The sequence below is a fragment of the Gobio gobio genome, assembly GCF_949357685.1.
Source record: "Gobio gobio genome assembly, chromosome: 18".
Classification (NCBI taxonomy): domain Eukaryota; kingdom Metazoa; phylum Chordata; class Actinopteri; order Cypriniformes; family Gobionidae; genus Gobio; species Gobio gobio.
The window spans coordinates 6056668-6080434 of NC_137111.1; the positions used below are offsets into that span (position 1 = coordinate 6056668).

Below are 23767 nucleotides of genomic sequence, written 5' to 3' on the forward strand. Positions count from 1 at the left end.
CCCTGATTGATTGGCTATTATGACGTATATTTCGCGACGGAGAATCTGCATCAGTTGGCTTGGAAGCGGACTGAAAACCGTCTTTTTAGCGTCTCGTCCGCTTGTTTGGTGCGCACCAGGGTTGGGATGGCAGCGTTCACATATGTTCAAATGAACCGCACTAACCCAGCAATCGCACCAGGGTTCGTTTTAATCCAACCAAACATGACAAGTGTGAACGCACCCTAAATGTTTCAGAGCCTTCAGAAGTAACGACCTCATGATGTTTGTAGAATTAACAAATGAAATGTTCCCTGTGATGTTCGCTTAACTAAAAATAAAAAAAATAAAAACAAAGTTACGAACGTCCAGAGAACTTAATGGGAACGTTAGCAATCTTTAAGTAACGTTAATAGAACGTTCATTCAATGTTATTTGTTCTTTAATAATTTTCTCAAAACGTTAGATTATTTATGCACAGTTCGCAAAACGTTTTTTATGTATATATATATATTTTAGTTGGCCAAAAGTTTAATAATTAAGGTTTAATAATGTCCTATACTGAATTTCTTTAAGAATATAACTTGCCATAAATTTGCCATAGTTATGGGAGCGATACCATCAGGAATTAGTATGCTCTTAAAAAAAATAGCAATCGCTCTCCTCTTACGATTATTACTGTTCCTCAACCAATAGAAACTCCTATAGATAAAATATGTTTTTCTGGAAAAAGGGATGTAAATTATAAAGTTAGATCCCTATTTCTTGAAAATATCATCTCTGTATCTCCTGCAATCTCTGATTGGAATAATTTATTTATACATTTAAATTAGAAAATGATTTGGTCCTTGCAACAAAAATACTCTCACTAATAAAGTAAAATAATAAATACATTTTACCCAGTTAAACATTTCATGAAGAAATTTAAAACTAATATTGATACTAGATGTTCATTTTGTCAAGTCCACACAAAAACTGTTTATCATTTATTTTGGTCGTGTTATTATACTAAACAACTTTGGAAAAATATTGAGGCTTTTATTAATGATAATATCCAGCAAGGCATATCCATAACTTTATTTTCAGTCACTATGGTTGTGACTCTATTAAAAGCAATGCTTACTTTGTTATAAATTTTATGCATTTCCTTTGTAAATATTATATATCCACAAATCACCAACAACAAACCAATTTGTTGTCTTTTTGAAAGAATTTAACATATATCTAAACACTATTTCATCCTCTGTAAATAAGAAAGCAAGTAAAACAACGTCAATTTGTAATGACTTTAATCTGTATAACCTAAGTGATGTATAAATATCTTATCTTAGGGGGGAAAGTACGATCATTTGAATACACTACCAGGTTTCTACTGATACAAAGATTAATGCTAAATCACTGAAGTAGCCCTTTAAGTAACTAAACCACATTCTTTAACAGACTGTTCATTCAATGTTATTTGGTCTTTAATAATGTTCTCAAAAAATTAGCACGACATTTATGTCATTCAGAAACTTTTTTCCCTGAAATGTTTTAGTTGATCAAATGTTTCAGAACGTTCAGAGAACTGTAAGCAAAAAAAGTTTGCATAACTTAATGGAAAAGTTAGCAATAACTGCACCACATTTAAGTGCCGTTCTTTAAGTAACGTTAAAAACGCAATGTTATTTGGTTTTGACTAATGTTCTCAAATACGATTTGCACGATATTTGTATTATTTTTTTACTGAAATAATTTTCGTTTGGACCAAATGTTCTTTAAAAAAAAAAAAATTTCAGAGAACCTTCATAATGAACAGATTGAACGTTTCGAGAACTTTCAGGAAAAAACGTTTTCATAACTCAATGGGAACGTTAGGAAAATGTTATTAGAACATATGATGCGTTAGTAGGGATGGTACAGGGATAGTAAAGGCATTAAACTGTTATCGTACTGAATATGTGGATGATACTCAAAATAATTCCCTGGAACATTTTGTCAGAGAGAAAGAGACGGCGGCGTCTCACCTGCATTCGTGTTACCAGGTTACATTGTTTCGTCTTTGAAGATCCGACACGAGAATAAACACGAGCTGTCCCGGAGCATCCAAACACACAGCTCTAGTGATTTACGAACACACACACACACACACACACACCTCTGCTGAATGTAAATATATGGAGAGAGCTTTATAAGTCCGCACAGTTTATCAAAGGAGTGGCCTCCTCCTCCTCCTGCTTCCCTGCTCTCTCTCCCGCTTCAGTCGGGATGATCCGAAGTCAAACGGGCTCTGAGGAAGCAAATGTCAACAGATATCGATATAGCGGAGCGTCTTGCCGTGGTTTGCGGTCATCCGCGACTCTGTCTTCGCGTGCGTCTCATCTGTTGACCGCAGCAGCAGTGCCGTGAAGCGGGAGACCACTCTGCGATATCTGCCTGTCGCCCACCAAAAAGACCCTTTTCAAAATAAAAGCCTGACTTTATTTATTCATTTATTTAAAGGCACGATATGTAAGATTTTCTTTGGATTAAAATATCCAAAAACCACTAGAACGGTGTTGTATATTTTGTTGACTTGTGTACTTACTTTATCACAAATGTTTCCAAGAATGTTACGCGCATTTTCAGGACCCCTAGCAATGATAAGTTGTTTAATAAGTCAATCGTGTCAACAATGTGTTAAAACATGCTAGCAACATGCTTAAAACATTTTAGAAAATGCTACCAACATGTTAATTCATATTAAAACATGTTATCAAAATGCTAAATCATGCTAATAACATGTCAATTAATGGTAACATGTTAACAACTTGTGAAATAATGCTAATAACATGCTAGCAAAATGTTAAATAATGTTAACACAATGTTAAAATAAGATAGCAACATACTAAATCATGCTAGCAACATGTTAATTCATACTAACAAGGTAAATAATGTTAGCAACATGGTTAGTCATACTTACAAGGTAAATCATGCTAGCAACATGTTAATTCATTCTAACAAGGAAAATCATGCTAGCAACATTCATACTTACAAGGTAAATCATGCTAGCAACATGTTAATTCATTCTAACAAGGTAAATCATGGTAGCAACATGTTAATTCATACTAACAAGGTAAATCATGCTAGCAACATGTTCATTCATACTTACAAGGTAAATCATGCTAGCAACATGTTAATTCATTCTAACAAGGTAAATCATGGTAGCAACATGTTAATTCATACTAACAAGGTAAATCATGCTAGCAACATGTTCATTCATACTAACAAGGTAAATCATGATAGCAACATGTTAATTCATACTAACAAGGTAAATCATGCTAGCAACATGTTAATTCATACTAACAAGGTAAATCATGATAGCAACATGTTAATTCATACTAACAAGGTAAATCATGCTAGCAACATGTTAATTCATACTAACAAGGTAAATCATGCTAGCAACATGTTAATTCATACTAACAAGGTAAATCATGCTAGCAAACATGTTAATTCATGCTAACGTGTTAAAACATGTCAGGACCGCAGTTCTAGAACCCTAGCAATGATAAGTTGTTTAATTGATAAAGTTTAATTGATGTATTGTCCCATTGTGTCCCACTGTACCCATTGGTAACCCTGTAGAAATATTTAAACTAATTTAAGTAATTAAGATTAAAATGGCAGTGTCTGTTTTGTTAAAAATAAGGGGGGGAAAGTTTGAATCAGGTCTCCTATCTCTTAAAACTAGGGTCCTAGAACTGATGTCCTGAAACTGCAGCAGTCCTTATATCATTGTTCTCCAGCTCAACACAGTTAGTCTTATTGTATAAATCTGGTGTTCTTGATTTACCACCTAATATCGATCTCACTGCCGTGTGAACAAGTGTCTCATAGTGTACAGCGTAGCTAATTTGTAGGGTGTGTGTAGCACACGTAGACTACGACATAGCTATGGCATACTCGACGCAGAAGTATAAATTGGGCTTAACTCTTATAGAGTATTTAAGCTTCATCCACTATGTATACATCACTAACAAAGCCTAGCACCTAGTAGTGTGCTAAAAAATGCTAGCAACATGCTAAATAATGCCAAAACATGTTAATTCATGCTAACGTGTTAAAACATGTTAAATCATGCTAGGAACATGCAAAATCATTTTAGCAGAGTGTTAAAACATGCTAGCAATAAAGGCTTTTGACCAGAAGGTCCTGAATGTGACTATTTTTTTTACGACCACTTACACTTTTCAAATCCTGTCCCCATTTGTTTTGGATGTTCATATACCAAGTACCAATAAAGTCACCAAGTTTCGGACCATTACGATGAAGCTACGGTTTTTAATTTTTTTTTATAAAACGCAAGATCCACTATAGTGGTAAAGATTTGCTATTGCGTGATAAAAATGCTCAATGTGTCCACCGGATGGCACCGATCTCATTTAAAAAATTGCTTTCATGAGGCCAAGACTTGACTCTAAAATGAAATACAGCTTTAATAAAAAATGATATATATATATACATTTTTTATTATATTCAATGGGAAAAATGGGTCATAAGTATTGCATAAATATTAATTATAAACCATAAAATTATCTCAAAACACCAGAAAAGAAAAAATATTATTAAACAAAAATATATTTCATCGATTTTACTCAAATCTTTTTTTATCTTAATCCCGCCCTCCGGGTCATTTTTGACCCGAAGGTCCTGAGTGTGACCCATAAATAAAGAACCCCAGAGGGTTAAATAAAAGTTTCCATATACCCCCAAAAAATAAAAAAAACATAAAACCCAATTTTAGCAAAATGATAAAATTGTATTTAGGAAGTCACATATGATTTCAGTACAGAGCAATCTAAAATCACATATTGCTATTTTATTTGATATAGGGTATATTATATATGATATATTAAATGCATATAAAATGAAAAAGGCCCAGATCTCCTTCAAACGGTATGCATAAAGTGCCAGAGAGTCAATCAACAGCGACAGTAAAGAAGAAGCCAGTCACATGGTTTATTAAAATGCAACTTAATGAACATCAAACACGCATTATATACAGACATCAAGTTAAAACGTAAAAAAATAACAACTTGAACTTGACACACACTCAAAATCATCAAACTCAACTAGTTAAGTATGGCACTGGCAACAGCAAGGCCATGAGTGCAGTTCCCTTGAAATACCCATCCTGATCAGCTGTGTGCATTCATCGCATATGTGACGTCAGTAAAAGGCAAATGCAAACATGTAAATGAGAATACTTTATACGGTTAGTAACGCCTGGGATTGTCAATTTCACTTGGTTATTGAGGGAGCCTTGTTATAGCCCTCATGTCTGTACAGTAGAGACTCCTACATTCTTAAATCTTGATTAAGTGCAACATTTGCCTTGTTTTTCAAAGGATATAAAGCTTTTACAATGAGAAGAATGTATTGGGGCATAGTAGGGTTTTAATAAAAAGTGCATAAAGTTAAAAACAAAATGTATTTTCCACTTAAAACAATTGCATTTTGCCACTTTTTCTAACTACCAAAAAGTGACATTACAACTACATCATGAAATGTTGCCGTTCAGATGCTGTACGTTCTGCTTATACAGCCTACAGAATGTATTTACAATCACTGAGAAGCTTTTGGCAGATATTAAATGTAGCCTGTTATTGTTAAGACACATGAATATGGACTTTATATATGTAACATATTTAATATCTGCATGAAAATGTGCATACAAGCAAGATATTCAGCTTGGCAAAAGTTATAGTTCTGGAAAAGCCTTTTCTCTACAGCAGGACTGGATCCAGAAGTTCAAATGCCTTGGATGTAAAAGTATGCTTTGATCTATACATGCGTTTCACGACTAACAGACAGACAGATGAGTTTTGATGTTGTCGAGTGGGAATACAGCAAATTGGAAGCAACTTCGCATTGGTTAACGAGTTTCAGCGCTTCAGCAACTTTTGTTTGATTGATGGAGCGTCATATTTGCAATCCCCTTTGAAATCAACGGATTCACATCATACTCTGATGCAACATAAACTCCACACTCAACATAAGAAATGTCCGTAAAAAAGTTGACCTTGTTAATATTAAGGAATTTTCTGTATTCATTTTTCACAGGTATTTTCACCCATAAAAAGAATTATGCAGTTAAAGGTGCACTATGTAAAATATTTTCAGTAAAATATCCAAAAACCACTAGGCCAGTGTGATATATTTTGTTCAGTTGAGTACTTACAATATCCCAATTGTTTCCAACTATTTGTAAATCGTGAAAATTGCTATTTTAACTGAGAAACCGGGACGTGTGAGGGCGTGGCCTGTCGATGACATCACATCTGCGTTTTATTCTGCAGAAACGCTTTCCTCTTACTACAGTTTGAACAAGTGTCATAGCAGCGTCTGAGAGAACGCACAGAGTAACGCCATCCCATCATCAACACACTCAGATGTGTGTAATATGATCAGCAGAGGTGCGTTACCTCACACTCATGAGCGGAGGAGCGGAAGTGGCGACTGTGGCATAATAAAAGTCCCGCTGCTCGCGAGGCGTGTGTTGCGTTCATCTTATGAACAATCGCTCCAGCGGTTCCTCAGCTCCACAACACTCGCTCCTGCTTCTGCTTCACTACAGTAACGTTAATAATCACATCAACATGATTTCTGCCCGAGTCCTGTCCCGACTCTTTCCCACCGGCTGTGAGCTGAAGACCACATGTCCCAAGATTCAAACTACGCCTTTGTTTTGAACAGGCGACCTCTAGCGGACGGAAAAGTTACATAGTGCAGCTTTAACCCTTATGTTATGCTGGGGATGTTTTCGTCCACTATGGGGTGCTGTTGAGTCTTAATTTGGCCACAACTTTCTCTGTGTTTCAGCAAATGGAATGATTTTTGGTGCCAAATCTTATTTCGACACATATTTTGGGGAAATGTGTTTTCGCAAACTCAACGATACACTATGTGGGCAAATTCACTAGCCTTTCGTTATGTTCGGGATGAAAACATCCACTAAATTAAACTGCTTTAAAACTGCTTTTTTCAACAACAAAAAATGGCTATTGCTGTTTATCAACTACTAAATGTTTTTTAAAATCCAGGATTTTTACTCTTTAATTGCCAAGTTCATAAATGGGGGAATGAATTCTGATTTGGGGGAAAAAAACACACAAAATGACTTCTTTTCAATATAAAAAGTGATTATGGACTGGATATTTTGTTACCTTTTATCAGTCTTGGACATGTGGAAGATTAGTAACAACATTGGCTTTGATGCATTGTTAGTTTTTATCCAGCATCAGATTTTAATTTACTTTAATTGTTCATGGCTGTTTTTGCCCCAAGGACTTCCATTATTACGGCATTTTTTGATTGCAAAGCCATGACTCCATATAATCATGCATTCTGATTAGGGATGCACGAATCCAGGATTCGGCCGAATATTGAACTTTTTGACATGGTTTGATTTTTGGCGAACCTTAGAACCCTAGGTTTGCACTACACGCGCTCCGCTGGTCGAACTAATGCCGCCGCCGTGGATTATGGGAAGGTGTTTACTAGGTGGACCGTTCGGATGCAGGCTGTGAGAAAGTGAAAATGGAACTCGTGATCAGTAAACGTGTTGTTTGGCAGTACTCTCAGTCAAAAGAAGGCGATTCAAGTCAAGCTATATGTTCAATCTTCAATGCCGATTTGTCTCGTGGTGGCAAGGACCCTAAACAATAGCCGCTGTTAAAACATTTGCGTATGAAACATCTGAAAGAATATGAGTTGTGCATGAGGGAATCTACAGACAGCAGCCAATGCAGCAACTTCAGCTACGGCAAAGGAAGGACAGTCATCCTGGAATAATGTTGCCTATTCTTAATTAAAATTAAATAAAATGAACAATACACTGCTGTGGACATTGTTTACTTCATTAATATGTTTACTGTGATAATGGACTGAGGATGGGAGTTGGATTCGGTATTCGGATTCGGCAGAATCTTAACCAGTGGATTCGGTACTTCGTCCGAACCCCAAAAATCTGGATTCGGTGCATCCCTAATTCCAGTATTGGGGGTAACGCATTACAAGTAATTTGAGTTACGTAATCAGATTACTTTTTCAAGTAACTAGTAAAGTAACGCATTACTTTTCAAATTTACAACAAAATATCTGAGTTACTTTTTCAAAAAAAGTAACGCAAGTTACTTTTTCATATTTATTTGACTGACAGCTCTCTTGACCCAATGTTGGGAAAAATCGAGAGTAAGTGCAGAGGCGTGTGTGTGTGTGTGTGTGAACATGAAGGTTATTGTTGTTCTAGACTAAATGTGAGCATTTGTTCATCTCACTTGCACAATAAAGATTCAGTCCTCCTCAAAATGAATAAAATCAGTCAAATGCAAAATCAGAATACAATGCAAAGCTCCAATAATGAAATATTAAATAAAACAAATAGTTGTATGCATTTAATCTTCCTTTATTGACCAATGTCTTTTTGCTGATTTTTGATTCAGTTAAACCATGAGCAAAAATGACTAGATTCTTTGTTTTTAAAAAAAAACAAACAAAAAAAGTTAGCAAAAGTAACGCAAAAGTAATGTAACGCAATTACTTTTCTTAAAAAGTAACTAAGTAACTCAATTAGTTACTTTTTAAGGGAGTAACGGAATATTGTAACGCATTACTTTTCAAAGTAACTTTCCCCAACACTGCCTAATTCTGATTGTTGATGGTTTTCCCTGTTGGGAAGTGGTAAAATTTGTCATTTGTATTGTTGATCACCAGGTGGCACCATTAACCCTTTAGATAGGCATGTGCAAAAACGAGCTTAGTTTCTGGCTTTATGCGTATAACAGTAGCCTGGATGCGAGCCTTTTGGTCGAATGGCGTTTGGGGGGTAAAATATGTGTTTTTTTTGGTAGGGTTGCCTGGATTCCTGGGTCTAAATATCACATAATTGGGGTCGCTTCAACCCGCTGACATGGAAAAACAACCCGTGGGAAAACTGCGGAATTGGCAACTGTTGACATATGACAAATAACGTAATGCGTCGCTCGGTTGCTCTGATTGGTTGTAGGTCTATTCAATTGAGGTTTTTCCTGGTTCGGTTAAAACACGCCCCATAATCGCAGCCCAACGGAGCAGATCAGACTCATATTCTGACTAGAATTGAGTAAGACAGCATTTCAATGATTAAAATCTGACGCTGCACAGAAACTAACAATGCATCAAAGCCAATGTTGTTGCTAATCTTTCACAAAATATCCAGTCCACGATCACTTTTTATATTGAAAAGAAGTCATTTTGTGTGTAGCCCCCCCCCCAAATCAATCATTTATGAACTTGGCAATTAAAGAGTAAAAATCCTGGATTTAGTAGTTTTGCTCAGGACTGAGATTTATTAATAGATTTATGCATCTATTAATATGCATTTATGCATCACACTTATTTTTTAATCAGAAGATCTACACTGCCAGAAGCAGACAGCTTTGATGGCTTCAATGGGAGCGCTGAAGCATCTCCTTACAGTGAACACAACCCAAGCCTGCTGGATCGCTGTGTGTGAAATTGCTAAAGGACCATATAATGATTTCATCAAATTACTCTGTGTGAACACAAGACATGGAAATATTTCCCAGTGTCGTTCTTACACATGCTCAGGCCTGAATTATTGGTGGCCGTGGGCCATATCCCTCAGCAAAGTCCTCTGGAGCCAACTCTTGTATGAATTTGGGACAGTTATAGTCAGACGGCTGGAGGCCGAAGTCATCATCGTACTCTTCATCATACTCATCCACTTTAGGACACTCAGATTCATCCACTTCTGTGTTAACAAGGTCAGTGGTTGTTTCACATTCTTTCTCATCTGGAAGAACGGGGGGAAAACCAGAGCTGGATTCGTTCAGTAGGGGTTTGTGTCCTTCAGATGCTGTTGGAGAAACGATGGGTGAATCGGTTTGGGAAAGGAGGACTGTAGAAGACTGGCCGGTCACAATGCTCCGCTGCAGATGGACAGGAGCAAACGGTTAGTCTTGGCACTGCTGATAGTACTAGTAAAATTAGCAGGAAGTCACTAGACACAAATACAAAACACTGCTGCATAAAATCCTTAAAGGAACAGTTCACATTAAATGTTCACGGTCAAAAGTTAACAGCCTAAAAAAAATAGCTTATAAATCAATCAAATATAAGTCAACTTGTTTTCTTTAAATTAGGACAGGTTTTGTATTCATCTTTGGAACTGATTGATTGTAGGCCTTGTTGATCTGACCTTATATTGGTCAAAAATGACCAGCCAAATGAATGGGAGAGTCGAAAATCTGAGAAACGATTAATGTTCAGGAGCGTGTTCATCATGCTCATGTTCACATATGTTCATGTGCGCTTGCAAAAATCAAAGGCTTATGACCTGTGCATGTGTGGATACACACACACACACACACACACACAGGTGAACTTTATCCTCAAATCAGTGAGGCTCAGATCAATGAAGCCTACGGTTGATCAGGTTGAACAGTTTAAAAAAGAAGCAGAAAAATATAAATAGGACTCAAAGACACCAACCAGAACTTCAGGAACTTTGGGCATTTTGGACCACTTCTTGCAGAGGACCCACACAACGCCCATGATAATGAAGATCATCACAATCCCTCCTCCAGTCAAAGCCACGATTAATCTGGTGTGGTCTACAAAAAAACAAAGAACATTTCAATGAAGACATCTGCTCTAGTACTCACAAAATACCGACTTTATTAGAAGGTAAATGTGAAGACCACTATCAGCCTCAGATAGAACTGCTAAAAAGAATACGTTTTCAAATAAGTTTCAAGCACTCCTTCAACCTGCCACTGCCTGGACAGATAACGGCTTAAATAGTCTTTTTTCAGTACTGAAGTGAATAACACTGATGATCTCCAGTTAGTGGGTGGGATATATTAGGCAGCAAGTGAACATTTTGTCCTCAAAGTTGATGTGTTAGAAACCCAAACCCATTTCTACCCCTTAGCCCTTCCCTTTCCCCTACCCCTTTGTTTTGCGCGTTCATGTGAAGGGTTAGGGGTGTCTCGATTCTCTTTTGGCTGGAGTGGTAGAGGTAAGGGGAAGGGCCAGATAGCCCTTCAAATGAAGATTTTTCAGGACCACACTTCAAACGAAGGGGTATGAGGAGTCCACCGACTACTGTGCTGCATAGAATGTGTGTATTGGCGCTTTCACACCTACCTTGTTTGGTCCAGATTTTCGGACTTTTCTGTTTGGTCCGAATCAAAATTACAGATGTGAAACTTCCCCCGTACCACGGTCCAGACCAAACAGACGAAATTTGGTCAGACAAAAAGAGGTTTTCTCGGTCCGGATCAAACTGAACAAAGGTTTGGTTCATTTCTAGTGTGAAAGCATTTTCTGTATGGTTCGTACTTTCAGACCATTTACAGGAAGTTCCTGTTTATGTTTAAACATTATAATGTTATTTTTAAATTTCATCTAGGCTACATTGATTATGAAAAGTGAAAAAAATCTGTCAGAAGACAGAAGGTCAGAAATGATTTTGAAAGAAATTTTGTATGATTTTGCTTAGAAAGCCTTTCTTTAATGTGAATTTCTTTTTGGATAAATTGTATCCTAATTTTAATCAACATTTAACCAGATAATTGCCTGGATGTAATAAATAAGAAGCAAATAATCTATAGCAGACAATAATTGCGGGAGCGATCACATGCTTTGCACATGAACTGGAGTGCGTCTCAAATAAACCCAAACTCAGGAATTACTCGTCTCACAAACATGAGAAATATGTGTATATAAAGCTTGAAATGTCCACTTTTAAATGTAACGAAAAGAAAATAGTCCAGCAATGCGCACTGTTCACTAGTGGCAGCGATATGCGTCCGTTCATTCATTCTTGTCAAAGACGCTGACGTCAGACGCACGTCCGTTTACAAACCAATCAATGTCCAGATGCCGCCCACATAGATGAAGACGACAGGACGCAAGTGTGTCATGTTCAGTTCTTTAGTGCGCTCACATAATTACAATGTGAAACCAAACCAAAACTAACCGAATGTATAAAATGTGTCAAAACATGAACTTCGGTTCGGACCTTGGTGAGGACTTTCAGGTGTGAAAACGCCCTATGTTGCCACTCGGGATCGATCACTTGCCTGGCTGCCAGTTTCTCCATAGCTTGCTAAACGCACTATTTGGGTGATTTGAACACATTAATAATAGTTTAAATTATATATACATGTGGTCATCCTTCATAACGCAGTCGTTACATCACATATCGTCTGTAAACTCTTGCATTACCAAGGCAACAACTGACTTGACGTATAACGTATGAACATTATCGCAGCACCACAGTGGATAACGAAACCATATCCGTACCGGCCGGCTCGGATCAGAATGGACCGGTTAATAAACAAAGAGAACAGTTTGGCCCGATGGAAAAGCGGCTTCACTAGTCTTGTAAAACGAGCGCCATTTTATTAAGTCCAAATACAGCGCAAAACTCTGTTGTTAAACGTGCTTGCGCCTGATTTCTGTTAGATATAGCCTACGCACTTCATTGCTGTTCATACTGTTAAATGTCACAGGACATTATAATAAATGAAATGGGGTATGATGACGTGTAATGGTATAGTAGTGGTGTCCCATTTCTTAGGGGAAAATTTTCACCCCTAAGCCAAAACTCCCCTTATAATCAACAAATCTCTTATTTACATTGTGTTTGCACTGATAGTTATGATGAAAGCATTCATTAGTGTGCAGAAATCGAGTTACAATGACGAGTTACATGGGCTAATCATGCAAACAGGAAATCTCAATCTTACCCATCTTTAGGATTCTGATTACTTATATCTGAGAATTAAATACGAGTTCTCACACACTATCTGCGCTTAATAGCACAATACGAAAGCTGCGCTAGGAAAAATGAAGAAAGTAAAAAATAAGCATTTTACCAGTCTCAGGCGTCAGCTGAGGGACGCAGATGTTTCTGGAGGTGTGTGTAGGAATACCAGAGATCTTCCCTTCAAACCTCAACTCAACACACTGTCCGACCAGGCTTCGGTTGAGATGGATTCTAGCAGTGCACAACTGGTTCTTGTCCTCATCCTCGTCCTCATACTCATCCTCAAAACATCTGAAAACATCTGAGTCTGAAAACGTCTCCTGTAGATGGAGAATAGAGTGATTTTAGAAAAGAAAGAATCAACATGGAGGAGTCTTTGCAATAAGACCTCTTTAAAGACTGCATTTCTCACCTGATCATATGCGACTGTGTACTTGAATTCCTCATTCAGAATATCCTGACCATAAAATCTGTAAGGGTGCTGAAAGGACACTTCAATCTCATCTTTGTGGATGGACGTATTTACAGCTGGAAAGTCCAAAGAGCCTGGAAAAGGCACAAGCCAATTATTGCTTAAAACAATCAAAATAACAAGGAAAAACCGTACTAGAAGTGGAATGGCATAGATTGACATTTCCTGAAGGAAACAGCAGTGCTTGCAAGGCAGAAAAATTATACAAGTTTTTTCAGGATTATTAAATATTAATGACATCAACACTAGGGGTGTAACAATATATTGCAATATCAAAATGTGGCAATATGTAGCGGTGATGTGAATGATATGAAGGCTGCGTTTAAGTCCAATTTTTGAACGCACTTCCGTCTATAAGTCATTGCTTAAGTTGCACGAGCGCCCACTACTGGTGGAACCCTTGCAATGTGTTTAAACTGAACACCCTAAGCCCTTGATCACTTGGAATCTGTTGAAGAAAATATAAAAATAATTACACAAACGAAAATGATATTACTACTTAAAAGGTGCACTATGTAACTTTTCCGTCCGCTAGAGGTCGCCTGTTCAAAACAAAGGCGTAGTTTGATGACGGCACGTTTGAGCGCAGAATCTTGGGACATGTGGTCTTCAGCTTACAGCCGGTGGGAAAGAATGACCGAGAAAACGTGGAAACGTCCACGACACATGCGCGAGAATATGACGTAGCGCCGGCGTTCGGGAATCCATGGAATGCACACTTTAGTCCCATTTGAGCACCAAGCCGAGACCTAAAGCACGATCAATGTAGAATTCAACAGCTTAGACACGCGCATCTTCCTCTGCTTGTAAACAAATCGCTTCTGGGTCATGTGTCCGAACGCCGGATCTGCGTCATATTCTCGCGCATGCGTCGTGGAGGCACACACGGAAGACAAGAACAAGTTGGATAAAGGCGTTATTTTGATTTTTTTTTGCGCGCAAGAACTATTGTCGTTGCATCGTAAAATTATTGTAGAGTCACTGTGGTGAGATGGACATTGTAATGACGTTTTAAGTGCCTTTTATGGGTCTTGGGAGTGTAAATGTACTGAATGCCAATGGAGGCCTGTCTGAAGCCTTTCTCAGCATCAGCTTTCAACAAAAATATCTTCATTTGTGTTCCGAAGATAAACGGAGGTCTTACGGGTGTCGAACGACATGAGGGTGAGTAATTAATGACAGAATTTTCATTTTTGGGTGAACTAACCCTTTAATATTGAGTTTACTCTCTGCCTCGTTCAAAATCAAGGGGTCGAGGGTCTAAATACCATTAATTCATTTTCATTAGGATAGGTACTGAAGACTTTTAAACTGGCAATATTAACCTCTTATTTAAAAAACGCAACTCGATTCAAGAAAATCAGACCCTCGAATCTGTCAAAGATACTAGAAAAGGCAGTGTCTTCACAACCACTTTCACAACTACACAACTACAGCTCTTTTTTAGAAGGAAATGGCATCTGGGAGGATTTCCAGTATCATAGTACTGAGACTGCTCTCATTAGAGGTACGATTTACTCTTATCATCTGATCGTGGCTGTATCTCTCTATTAGTGTTACTCGGTCTTAGCGCTGCATTTGATTCTATCGACCACAACATTCTTTTAAATAGACTCAAAAATTATGTAGGCATTAGTGAAATTGCATTGGCATGGTTTAAATAATACTTATCTGACCGTTATCAGTTTGTAGCAGTAAATGAAGAGATGTCGCACCGAAGTTCAGTATGGAGTACCGCAGGGCTCAGTGCTAGGACCGTTGCTTTTCACCCTGTACATGCTATCCTTGGGAGATATTATTAGGACGGATGGCGTTAGTTTTCACTGTTATGCTGACGATACTCAACTCTATATCTCTTTGCGCCCTGACGAAACTTACCAATTCACACGATTAACGGAATGCATTGCGGATATAAAAAAAAAAATCGGATAACTAGTAATTTCCTACAACTTAATTCTGAAAAAACAAAAACTGTGACAGGAGAGACAGTTGGGAGACAAGCGCAGCATAAATTAGGTCAAGTGAAAATAATGAACACCTGTGTCCTGTTCCAGTAATTGATGTGGAGAGACCGCATAAAGCCACGTGAAAGAGGACATGCGAAAGAAAGAGACATACTGGAGGCTCGGGAAGCAAGAGAGAAAACGGAAGAGCTCTTGAGAGCGTGTGGACTGTGATAAAGAAAGTATTGAGTTATTGTGACCCTATTTCTTCCTTACTTCCCTAACTTGAACCTTGTTACACTGGTGCCGAAACCCGGGAAGGAAGGAAGGAAGGAAGGAAGGAAGGAAGGAAGGAAGGAAGACCAGGTCGGCTTAAAGGACAACTCCGGTGAAAAATGAACCTAGGGGTAATTAACACATGGTTACCGAGTAGATCGTTCTCTGGGATGCGTTTTCATGAAAATCGAATGTAAAGAGTTTTATCTCTAAAAACTAGCTTATAACGCTAGTATATGGGGCATAGAATAAGTAAAATTAAATCGCTAGTTTATACCACTAACAAGGCTTAAAATAGCCTCACACTAACACGGTAGCATAATGAGGGTCCCTACATGCAAACTGAAGCATTGAGAACTTTGTAAGTGTACAAACAGTTTAATAAGAAGATACTTTATAAAGAAAGTACATTACGCGTATACAGACAGGAGCCATCTTGGAAAACAGTCTCGACGAAACAAGCAATGAACGCTGTGCTAAGCTGAACTTAATTCCTATCGACCAGCTCACTTAGCACAGCGTTCGTGGCTCGATTCGTCGAGACGGTTTTCCAAGATGGCTCCTGTCTGTATCCGCGAGATAAAACTCTGTACATTCGATTTTCATGAAAACGCATCCCAGAGAACGATCTACTCGGTAACCATGTGTTAATTACCCCTAGGTTCATTTTTCACCAGAGTTGTCCTTTAAAAGAGACTTGGGTAAGTTTTATTTCTTCAGATTCTTGATACAACAATACATCAAACACCCCACTGGCACTTCACAATAACTCAATACTTTCTTTCTCACAGTCCACACGCTCTCCAGAGCCTAGGGCTGTACGATTAACCGAAAAATAACCGAAACCAACATTCAGAACCTCTAACCGACGTATTTTTCCCATGTCGGTTATTCCGGTTTTCACTTGACTCCGCCCCGTCAGTCACATCAAGTGCAGTTTGCAGGCACACACAGAGATGCAGGAGCAGTTATCTGTGTTTATAGATGCCCAGAATCACTATAGTAACTGCATGTTTTACACAGTTTATACAGGTCAGTTAATTGCCGTTCTTCATATAGCCTACCGCTGACGCGCGCGCACACACACACACACGCATACACACAGGGTTTTTCCTGGGTCAAAAATGGTCTTCGGTGGTGGCTGACCGACATGGTCATCCACACATACACAGTAAAAAGTACCCTACCCACGTGATCTGCAAGCGCAATACTGACAATACATTTAAAATAAATTCAAAGAAACAGTTTGTAATTTTTGCTTATCTTATTTCGATACCTTGATTTTTGTTTCTTTTGTTCCTCATTTTTACACTATTTACAAATAATTGTTTTGGTATATAACCATATCAATATTAAAAAATAGTATTAAAAAAAATAACAAATAGCCTAATTTTCTGCCATATACAATTTCATAAAATTATCAGCTAGCTAATAACAACTTTGTTCTGGTTTCACCTCACTCCAGTCTAAACTGAATGATTTTAGGCTATTTATTTACTACACATTGTCAACAGAAATAAGCTGAAAGACTGTGGATAATTCAAACTAATTCTTACTATCCACTCTTGCTAAATTGGGTGAGCACACTTGTGTTCTCATTTCAGATGTTCTGAGTAAATGATTAAACTGATTCGTGAGTTCAGTGTTGGACAGTTCAGTTGTTCTAACCAGTCGTTAAAATGATTCGATTCAAAGGAGTCATTAGGTCGCGAATCGGACACTAGCAGACGCGTTGTGTGTGAATCCCGTCTGTTAGAACATCGCGAAAGATTTGTCAACACACAGAAAACACTTCATAACTGGATAGGATTTGTTTCCCGTTTATTGAAAGTATGGTTTATGTCAGCTGGTCGGTGAAGAGATAGCGTTTTTTGAGCGCAATTCACATCCAGCGGTAGTTCAAGGAAAAAAATGTCCGAATCCACCACGTGCAACATGGATTCGGTCTTCCGACCTTTTGATTAACGTGATATGTGAAATATTAGAATGCTAAAACGGTGCTTATTTTGAAGACCGAGAGCGTGCGCGCGGGATAGGGCTCTCCGCTCGTTTTCTCTGTCATCAGTTAACATGCGCCGATCACAAGCGCAGTAGATCTACATCACTCATAAATCACAATAACTGATCAAATAAGGCTTTGGCGGGGCAAAAATTTGCTTTGGCGGCCGCCAAAAAATTTTCAATGTAGGAAAAACCCTGTACACAGCGCGCAAGCCCTGAAGCCAGATCGCTTTCACTTTCGTGCTCATAAAGTTTGTCAAGTACATGCGTTTAAAGGCTTGCCAGTTTCAACATTTAAAGCGATTGTGCACTATTCAAAAACAACAATACGGAAAACTTCTCCGTTCAGTGGTCAGCTTTTTTCTGTGACACAGAGCCGAGCCGTGTCGCGTCTCTGACAACGCGCGCGCCCTGAAGGCAGATCTTTCACCTGCGTCCTCACAAAGCTTGTCATTTGTATGTGGTTTAAGCCCTGCCAGTTTGAACATTAAAGCGAGTTTCGACCATCAGATGTGTATTATGTTGAGCTAATGCCTGATATATGGTGACAAACGAACACTCAGACAGAAGCTCGCACATCACGCGAAGATCGCGGGCAGAAACGCAGTCTCAACGCTGTCCTGTGACTAAAGTAAAGTCACTAAAGTAGCTTAGAAACTCAACCGTTATAGTCATACGTTTTAATACCTTTGAAGTACAAACCACAGCTTCATAATGAATAGAGACGGTATGAGTAATTCACACACACAATCTCTCTCTCATTAATGCATTCAGATAAATGTAGTGTAGGCCTACTGTGTTAATTTATCTGTATCTGATGTACAACAAACAGAAATCTGCCCCATAGACAATAACTGCTGAAAGTGAACCGTTTCCTTCAAGTATTTTAAAATCACAAAGAAATGCACTTTTTCATTAGAAAAAAAAAATCCACCTGTTCTATATATAAATATGTAGAACATATTTACAGTACAAACCTTATCAGTGAACTTACTCAAAAACGTTATGAGGGCAAAAAAAAAAAGAAGAAGCAAATTAATCGTTCATTAATTGTAATTGAGGTCAAATGTTCAATTAATCGAGGTTTTTATTTTTGGGCAAATCGTTACAGCCCTACCAGAGCCCATTACTGGAACAAGACACAGGTGTTCATTATGTTCATTAGGTGTTCACTTGACCCACTTGTGCCGCACTCGTCTCCCAATTCTCTCTCCCGTCACAGACCTCGCTAAACCACGGCCCCCGGCACACTAGAATACTGTCTAACACTTGATGGCTGCTCTGTCAAGTCCTCGTGCTCTTTGATACCAATCTCTCATTTGAAAGCCACGTTTCTAGCATCTGTAAAACTGCATTCTACCATCTTAAAAATATATCTAAATTACGGCCCATGCTCTAAATGCAAAATGCAGAACAGTTAGTTCATGCGTTCATGACCTCAAGGTTAGATTATTGTAATGCTCTACTGGGTGGTTGCCCTGCTCGCTTAATAAACAAACTCCAGCTGGTCCAAAACGCAGCAGCTCGAGTTCTTACTAGAACCAGGAACTATGACCATATTAGCCCGGTTCTGTCAACACTGCACTGGCTCCCTATTAAACATCGTATACATTTTAAAATCTTGCTAATTCCTTACAAAGCACTAAATTGTTTAGCTCCCCAGTACTTGTGCGATTATACTCTTAAAGGGATAGTTCACCCAAAAACGAAATGTTTATGTTTATCTGCTCACCCCCAGGGCATCCAAGATGTAGGTGTGTTTGTTTCTTCAGTAGAACACAAATGAAGATTTTTAACTCAACCGCTGCAGTGTGATAGTCGTATAATGATGTCAATGGGGATATTTTAGAGTATGAGAGCAATGAGAGTAAAAACACAGACATACGAATCCTTATTAAACTCTGCGGCTCGTGGCGACACATTGATATTTTAAGACACGAAACGATCGTTTTTTGCGAGAAACCCAACAGTATTTATGTTATTTTTTTACCTCTTATCAGACGAATGTCATCTAGTTTTCCCAGCGCCATAACTTCCGGTGAATAAGGTCAAAATACTGGCCTGATCAAAGATTTACAATATATAAGTAGATGCCTCATTCGACCGATCCGCGCAGGTACTAGTGAGGAATCTATGTATATATCTATGATTGCGCCGGTATGTATTTTGACCGTATTCACTGGAAGTGATGCGCGGGGACGGCTGATGCAGAGCCATAGAAAAAAAAATGAAATACATTTTTAAATTTTGAATATTTTTCTTACACAAACGCGTCGATTCGCTTCAGAAGGCCTTTATTAACACCCCGGAGCTGCGTGGAGCAGTTATTTGATGGACAGATGTTTTTTTTTATGGACTTCAAAAACAGAGCAACTATTACTGCTATTATAAAGCTTGGATTAGCCAGAACATTTTTAATATAACTCCGATTTTATTCGTCTGAAAGAAGAATGTCATTTACACCTCGGATGACTTGAGGGTGAGTAAATCATGGGCTAATTTTCATTTTGGGGTGAACTATCCCTTTAATGCATTAGCGTCTATTGTGGTCTCAAATTTCTGGCCAGTTGTACAGAAGCATTGTTCAGGAAGCGGACACACTCTGTTGGTTTAGATCTAAAGCTGGACAATGACTCTTTCTTCTAGATCTGCTGTAGAGCCAAAGCAAGCTTTGTTGCATTATAAAGCTGCTTTGATACAATTATGCATTGTAAAAAACGCTAAACAAATAAAGGTGACTTGGCTTGACTAAACTTGGCTTGTCCAAATAAACTTCCCTCCACTTGACGAAGTTGAACACACTACGAAATGGATTCAACCGACGGGAAGTGCTTAGGGATGATCAACGCACATACTGTAGTAAACACGGCCGTTCAGATGCATGCGTGTGCGCAAGAATGACATGAGGGTGAATAAATGAAGACTGAATTAAAATTTTTGGATAAACTAACTTTTTAAAGTATAGTTTATCCAAATAGTCATTTTGTGTGAAAGTGAAAGCACAGACATTTACAACCCCAAATCAGAAAAAGTTGGGACAGTATGGAAAACGCAAATACAAAAATAAAGAAGTGATTTCTAAATTTACTTTGACTTGTATTTCATTGCAGACAATATGAACACAAAATATTTCATGTTTTGTCTGGTCAACTTCATGTAATTTGTAAATATGCATCCTTTCCTGTCATTCAGACCTGCAACACATTTCAAAAAAAGTTGGGACAGGAGCAATTTATGGCTAGTAATGAGGTAAAATGGTTAAATAATGATGTGATTTGAAACAGGTGATGTCAACAGGTGATTGTAATTATGATTTGGTACAAAAGCAGCATCCAAGAAAGGTCTAATCCTTTAGGAGCAAAGATGGGCCGAGGATCGCCAGTTTGCCAACAAATACGTGAGAAAATTATTGAAATGTTTAAAAACAATGTTCCTCAAAGAAAGATAGGAAGAGATTTGGATATTTCACATTCAACAGTGCATAACATAATTAAAAGATTCAAGGAATCTGGAGGAATTTCAGTGCGTAAAGGAAAAGGGCTCAAGCCTAAGCTGAACAACCGTGATCTCCGATCCCTCAGGCGGCACTGCATCAAGAATCGTCATTCATCTAGAAGCGATATCACCACATGGGCTCAGGACTACTTTGGCAAACCTTTGTCAAGTACCACAATACGTAGTTACATCCACAAATGCCAGTTAAAACTGTACTGTGCCAAAAGGAAGCCGTGTGCTCCGGACCAAAGAAGAAAAGGATCATCCAGACTGTTACCAGCAACAAGTCCAAAAGCCAGGGTCTGTCATGGTATGGGGTTGTGTCAGTGCCCTTGGCAAAGGTAACTTGCACTTCTGTGAAGGCACCATTAATGCTGAAAAGTACATAGAGATTTTGGAGCATAATATGCTGCCTTCAAGAAGACATCTTTTCCAGGGACGTCCATGCATATTTCAACAAGACAATGCAAAACCACATTCTGCACACATTACAAAGTCCTGGCTGCGGAGGAAGAGGGTTCGGGTACTTGACTGGCCTGCCTCAGTCCCGACCTGTCTCCAATAGAGAATGTGTGGAAGACCCCGTACTGTTGCCCACCTTAAGACTTGTTTGCAGGAAGAATGGGACAAAATTACACCTGAAACACTTCATCACTTGGTGTCTTCAGTCCCTAAACGTCTTTTAAGTGTTGTGAAAAGGAATGGCAAAATTACAAAGTGGTAAATGCTTTACTGTCCCAACTTTTTTTGAAATGTGTTGCAGGTCTGAATGACAGGAAAGGATGCATATTTACAAATGACATGAAGTTGACCAGACAAAACATGAAATATTTTGTGTTCATATTGTCTGCAATGAAATACAAGTCAAAGTAAATTCAGAAATCACTTCTTTTTTATTTATTTGCGTTTTCATACTGTCCCAACTTTTTCTGATATGGGGTTGTAAAATCACATTTTAAAGTGTTTTAAATGGCTGCTTCTTATCATGTAAGTGCATTAATAGAGCGAGAGATGGGACATAACATTACTACATTATTTATACATAGTCAGGGACAGAATGCAAGCATGTGTTCAAACATAATTCTGTATTTTCAGCTTCAAAATCATGAATATTTTAGGATTTTAATCAACAGTACATTTGTGTTAACTTTTAACCATAATAATACAAAAACCTCTTCTTTATTTTGGCTTAAAGTATTGCAATAGTATCGTATCGTGAAATGTATCGAATCGTGACGTGTGCATCGTTATCACTGTCAGTTACATTTTCAGTCAAGATTTTCTGATATTTAAGCATACAGTTTACTAAAACCGTAGCACAATTAAGAATAATCAAAAGACTAATAAGTTTGAATCGAGTCCATAGACTAACCAGATTGAGCTGAATACATTTCAAATATTAATAGGGCTTCATCATCATTAGAGCCTTGCAAACACTGCAATTACACTGTAAAAAAAGTATAATATATTGTGTATATTTATGATCAAGTTATAATCAGAGAACTTACATTTATATTTATGGATTTTCTCATTATAAAAGTCTGTGCTGTAGGTGAAATCAACGGAGGCCCTTTCTGATTCCTCTTGTCCAGCGTGTGCAGTCACAAACACAACGTAATTATCAGACACATCTGTGCTGTAGTCGCTGATATTAAGGTACGTCTGGGAAGTGTTAACGGTTTGGGAATCACTAGAGATAAAGGAGACAGAAAGAGTGTATTGTGATTAAGACATGCCACATTTTCTAACATTGTTTTCATCAGCTGTTTTTGACGGGACACTTACCCCACATAAGGTTTGACCAGTACAGTGAACCTCAGCGGTTCAGCTGCATCACTGTAGTTCCAGTACAGCACGTTCACAAAGTTGTGACAGACAACACTGACGTTTGTTGGGGAAGGCACTGTAGAAGAAAAAAAAGATTCAAATTTAGACACCATTACAAACTCAAGACTCATGATTACAACAATTTCTTCCAATATTGCTTAACGGGAACTAAAATGTCATGAAACGTCATCAGGTTGAGGTTTGAATCATATGATCTCTTTCAAATGCTTGAAATGAGATTCGTAGACAAATACAAATTGTGACTACATTCTTTTCAAAAGTATATTTTAATCATATAAAACTGCTGAGTCACAATGACAAATATCCAGTATACATGGAAACCGAAACCCTTCAATGCCCTCTAAAACCAGCAAACCAGCTTAGATCAGTAAACCAGTTTAGACGGGAATAAGCTGTTTTTATATTTTATCAGGATACATAACTCCCATTATACTTCCATTTGTGTTGTTAGATCGTGTTGATGAACCTACACTGCAAAAAATGCTTTTCTTACTTAGTATTTTTGTCTTGTTTTCAGATCAAATATCTAAAACATCTTACATTAAGAAGCATTTACTAGACAAGCAAAAGTTTTTGTCTTGTTTTGGGGGAAAATAACTCAAAATTAAGGGAGTGTTTGCTTAAAATAAGCAAAATAATCTGCCAATGGGGTAAGCAAAATAATCTTGTTTTCTGTTTGAATTAAGATTATTTTGCTTACCCCATTGGCAGATTATTTTGCAAATTTTAAGCAAACTCACTTTTTTTGAGTTATTTCCCCCAAAACAAGACAATCATTTTTATGTGGCTAGTAAATGCTTCTTGTTTTGAGAATTTTTAGATGTTTGGACCAGAAACAAGACAAAAATACAAAGTAAGAAAAGCATTTTTTTTTAAGAAAAGTTATCTGTTTCTTGGTCATTTTTTTTCCATGGTTGGGTAGTTTTTGTGTTACCCAGCCGTTGGGTTAGTGGCTGG

General features: G+C 37.9%; 2 protein-coding genes across 4 annotated transcripts in view; both read right to left on the reverse strand.

Moving 5' to 3' along the window:
- Positions 1-3179, reverse strand: part of rab23 (RAB23, member RAS oncogene family) — a 28187-nt gene extending 25008 nt beyond the window's left edge. Inside the window, exon 1 of one of the 2 annotated variants that reach the window (XM_079842871.1) lies at positions 1986-3179. The gene's annotated coding sequence lies outside the window, so the exon portion shown is untranslated. The remainder of the gene's footprint in view (positions 1-1985) is intronic. The other variant, XM_079842872.1, reaches the window with a different exon arrangement.
- A 1763-nt stretch (positions 3180-4942) lies between these two features.
- The window catches only part of ifngr1l (interferon gamma receptor 1-like), a 31103-nt gene continuing 12278 nt past the window's right edge, over positions 4943-23767 (reverse strand). The window contains exons 2-8 of one of the 2 annotated variants that reach the window (XR_013818441.1): positions 22748-22865; positions 22471-22652; positions 13188-13321; positions 12885-13095; positions 10492-10613; positions 9320-9929; positions 4943-7048 (exon numbers count right to left, since the gene is read on the reverse strand). Coding sequence is in view for 1 of the 2 variants with exons in the window: in XM_079842870.1 (XP_079698996.1) it covers positions 9585-9929; positions 10492-10613; positions 12885-13095; positions 13188-13321; positions 22471-22652; positions 22748-22865 (1112 nt within the window). In the remaining variant the exon portion in view is untranslated. Of the gene's footprint in view, positions 9930-10491; positions 10614-12884; positions 13096-13187; positions 13322-22470; positions 22653-22747; positions 22866-23767 lie in introns of both variants that reach the window. The other variant, XM_079842870.1, reaches the window with a different exon arrangement.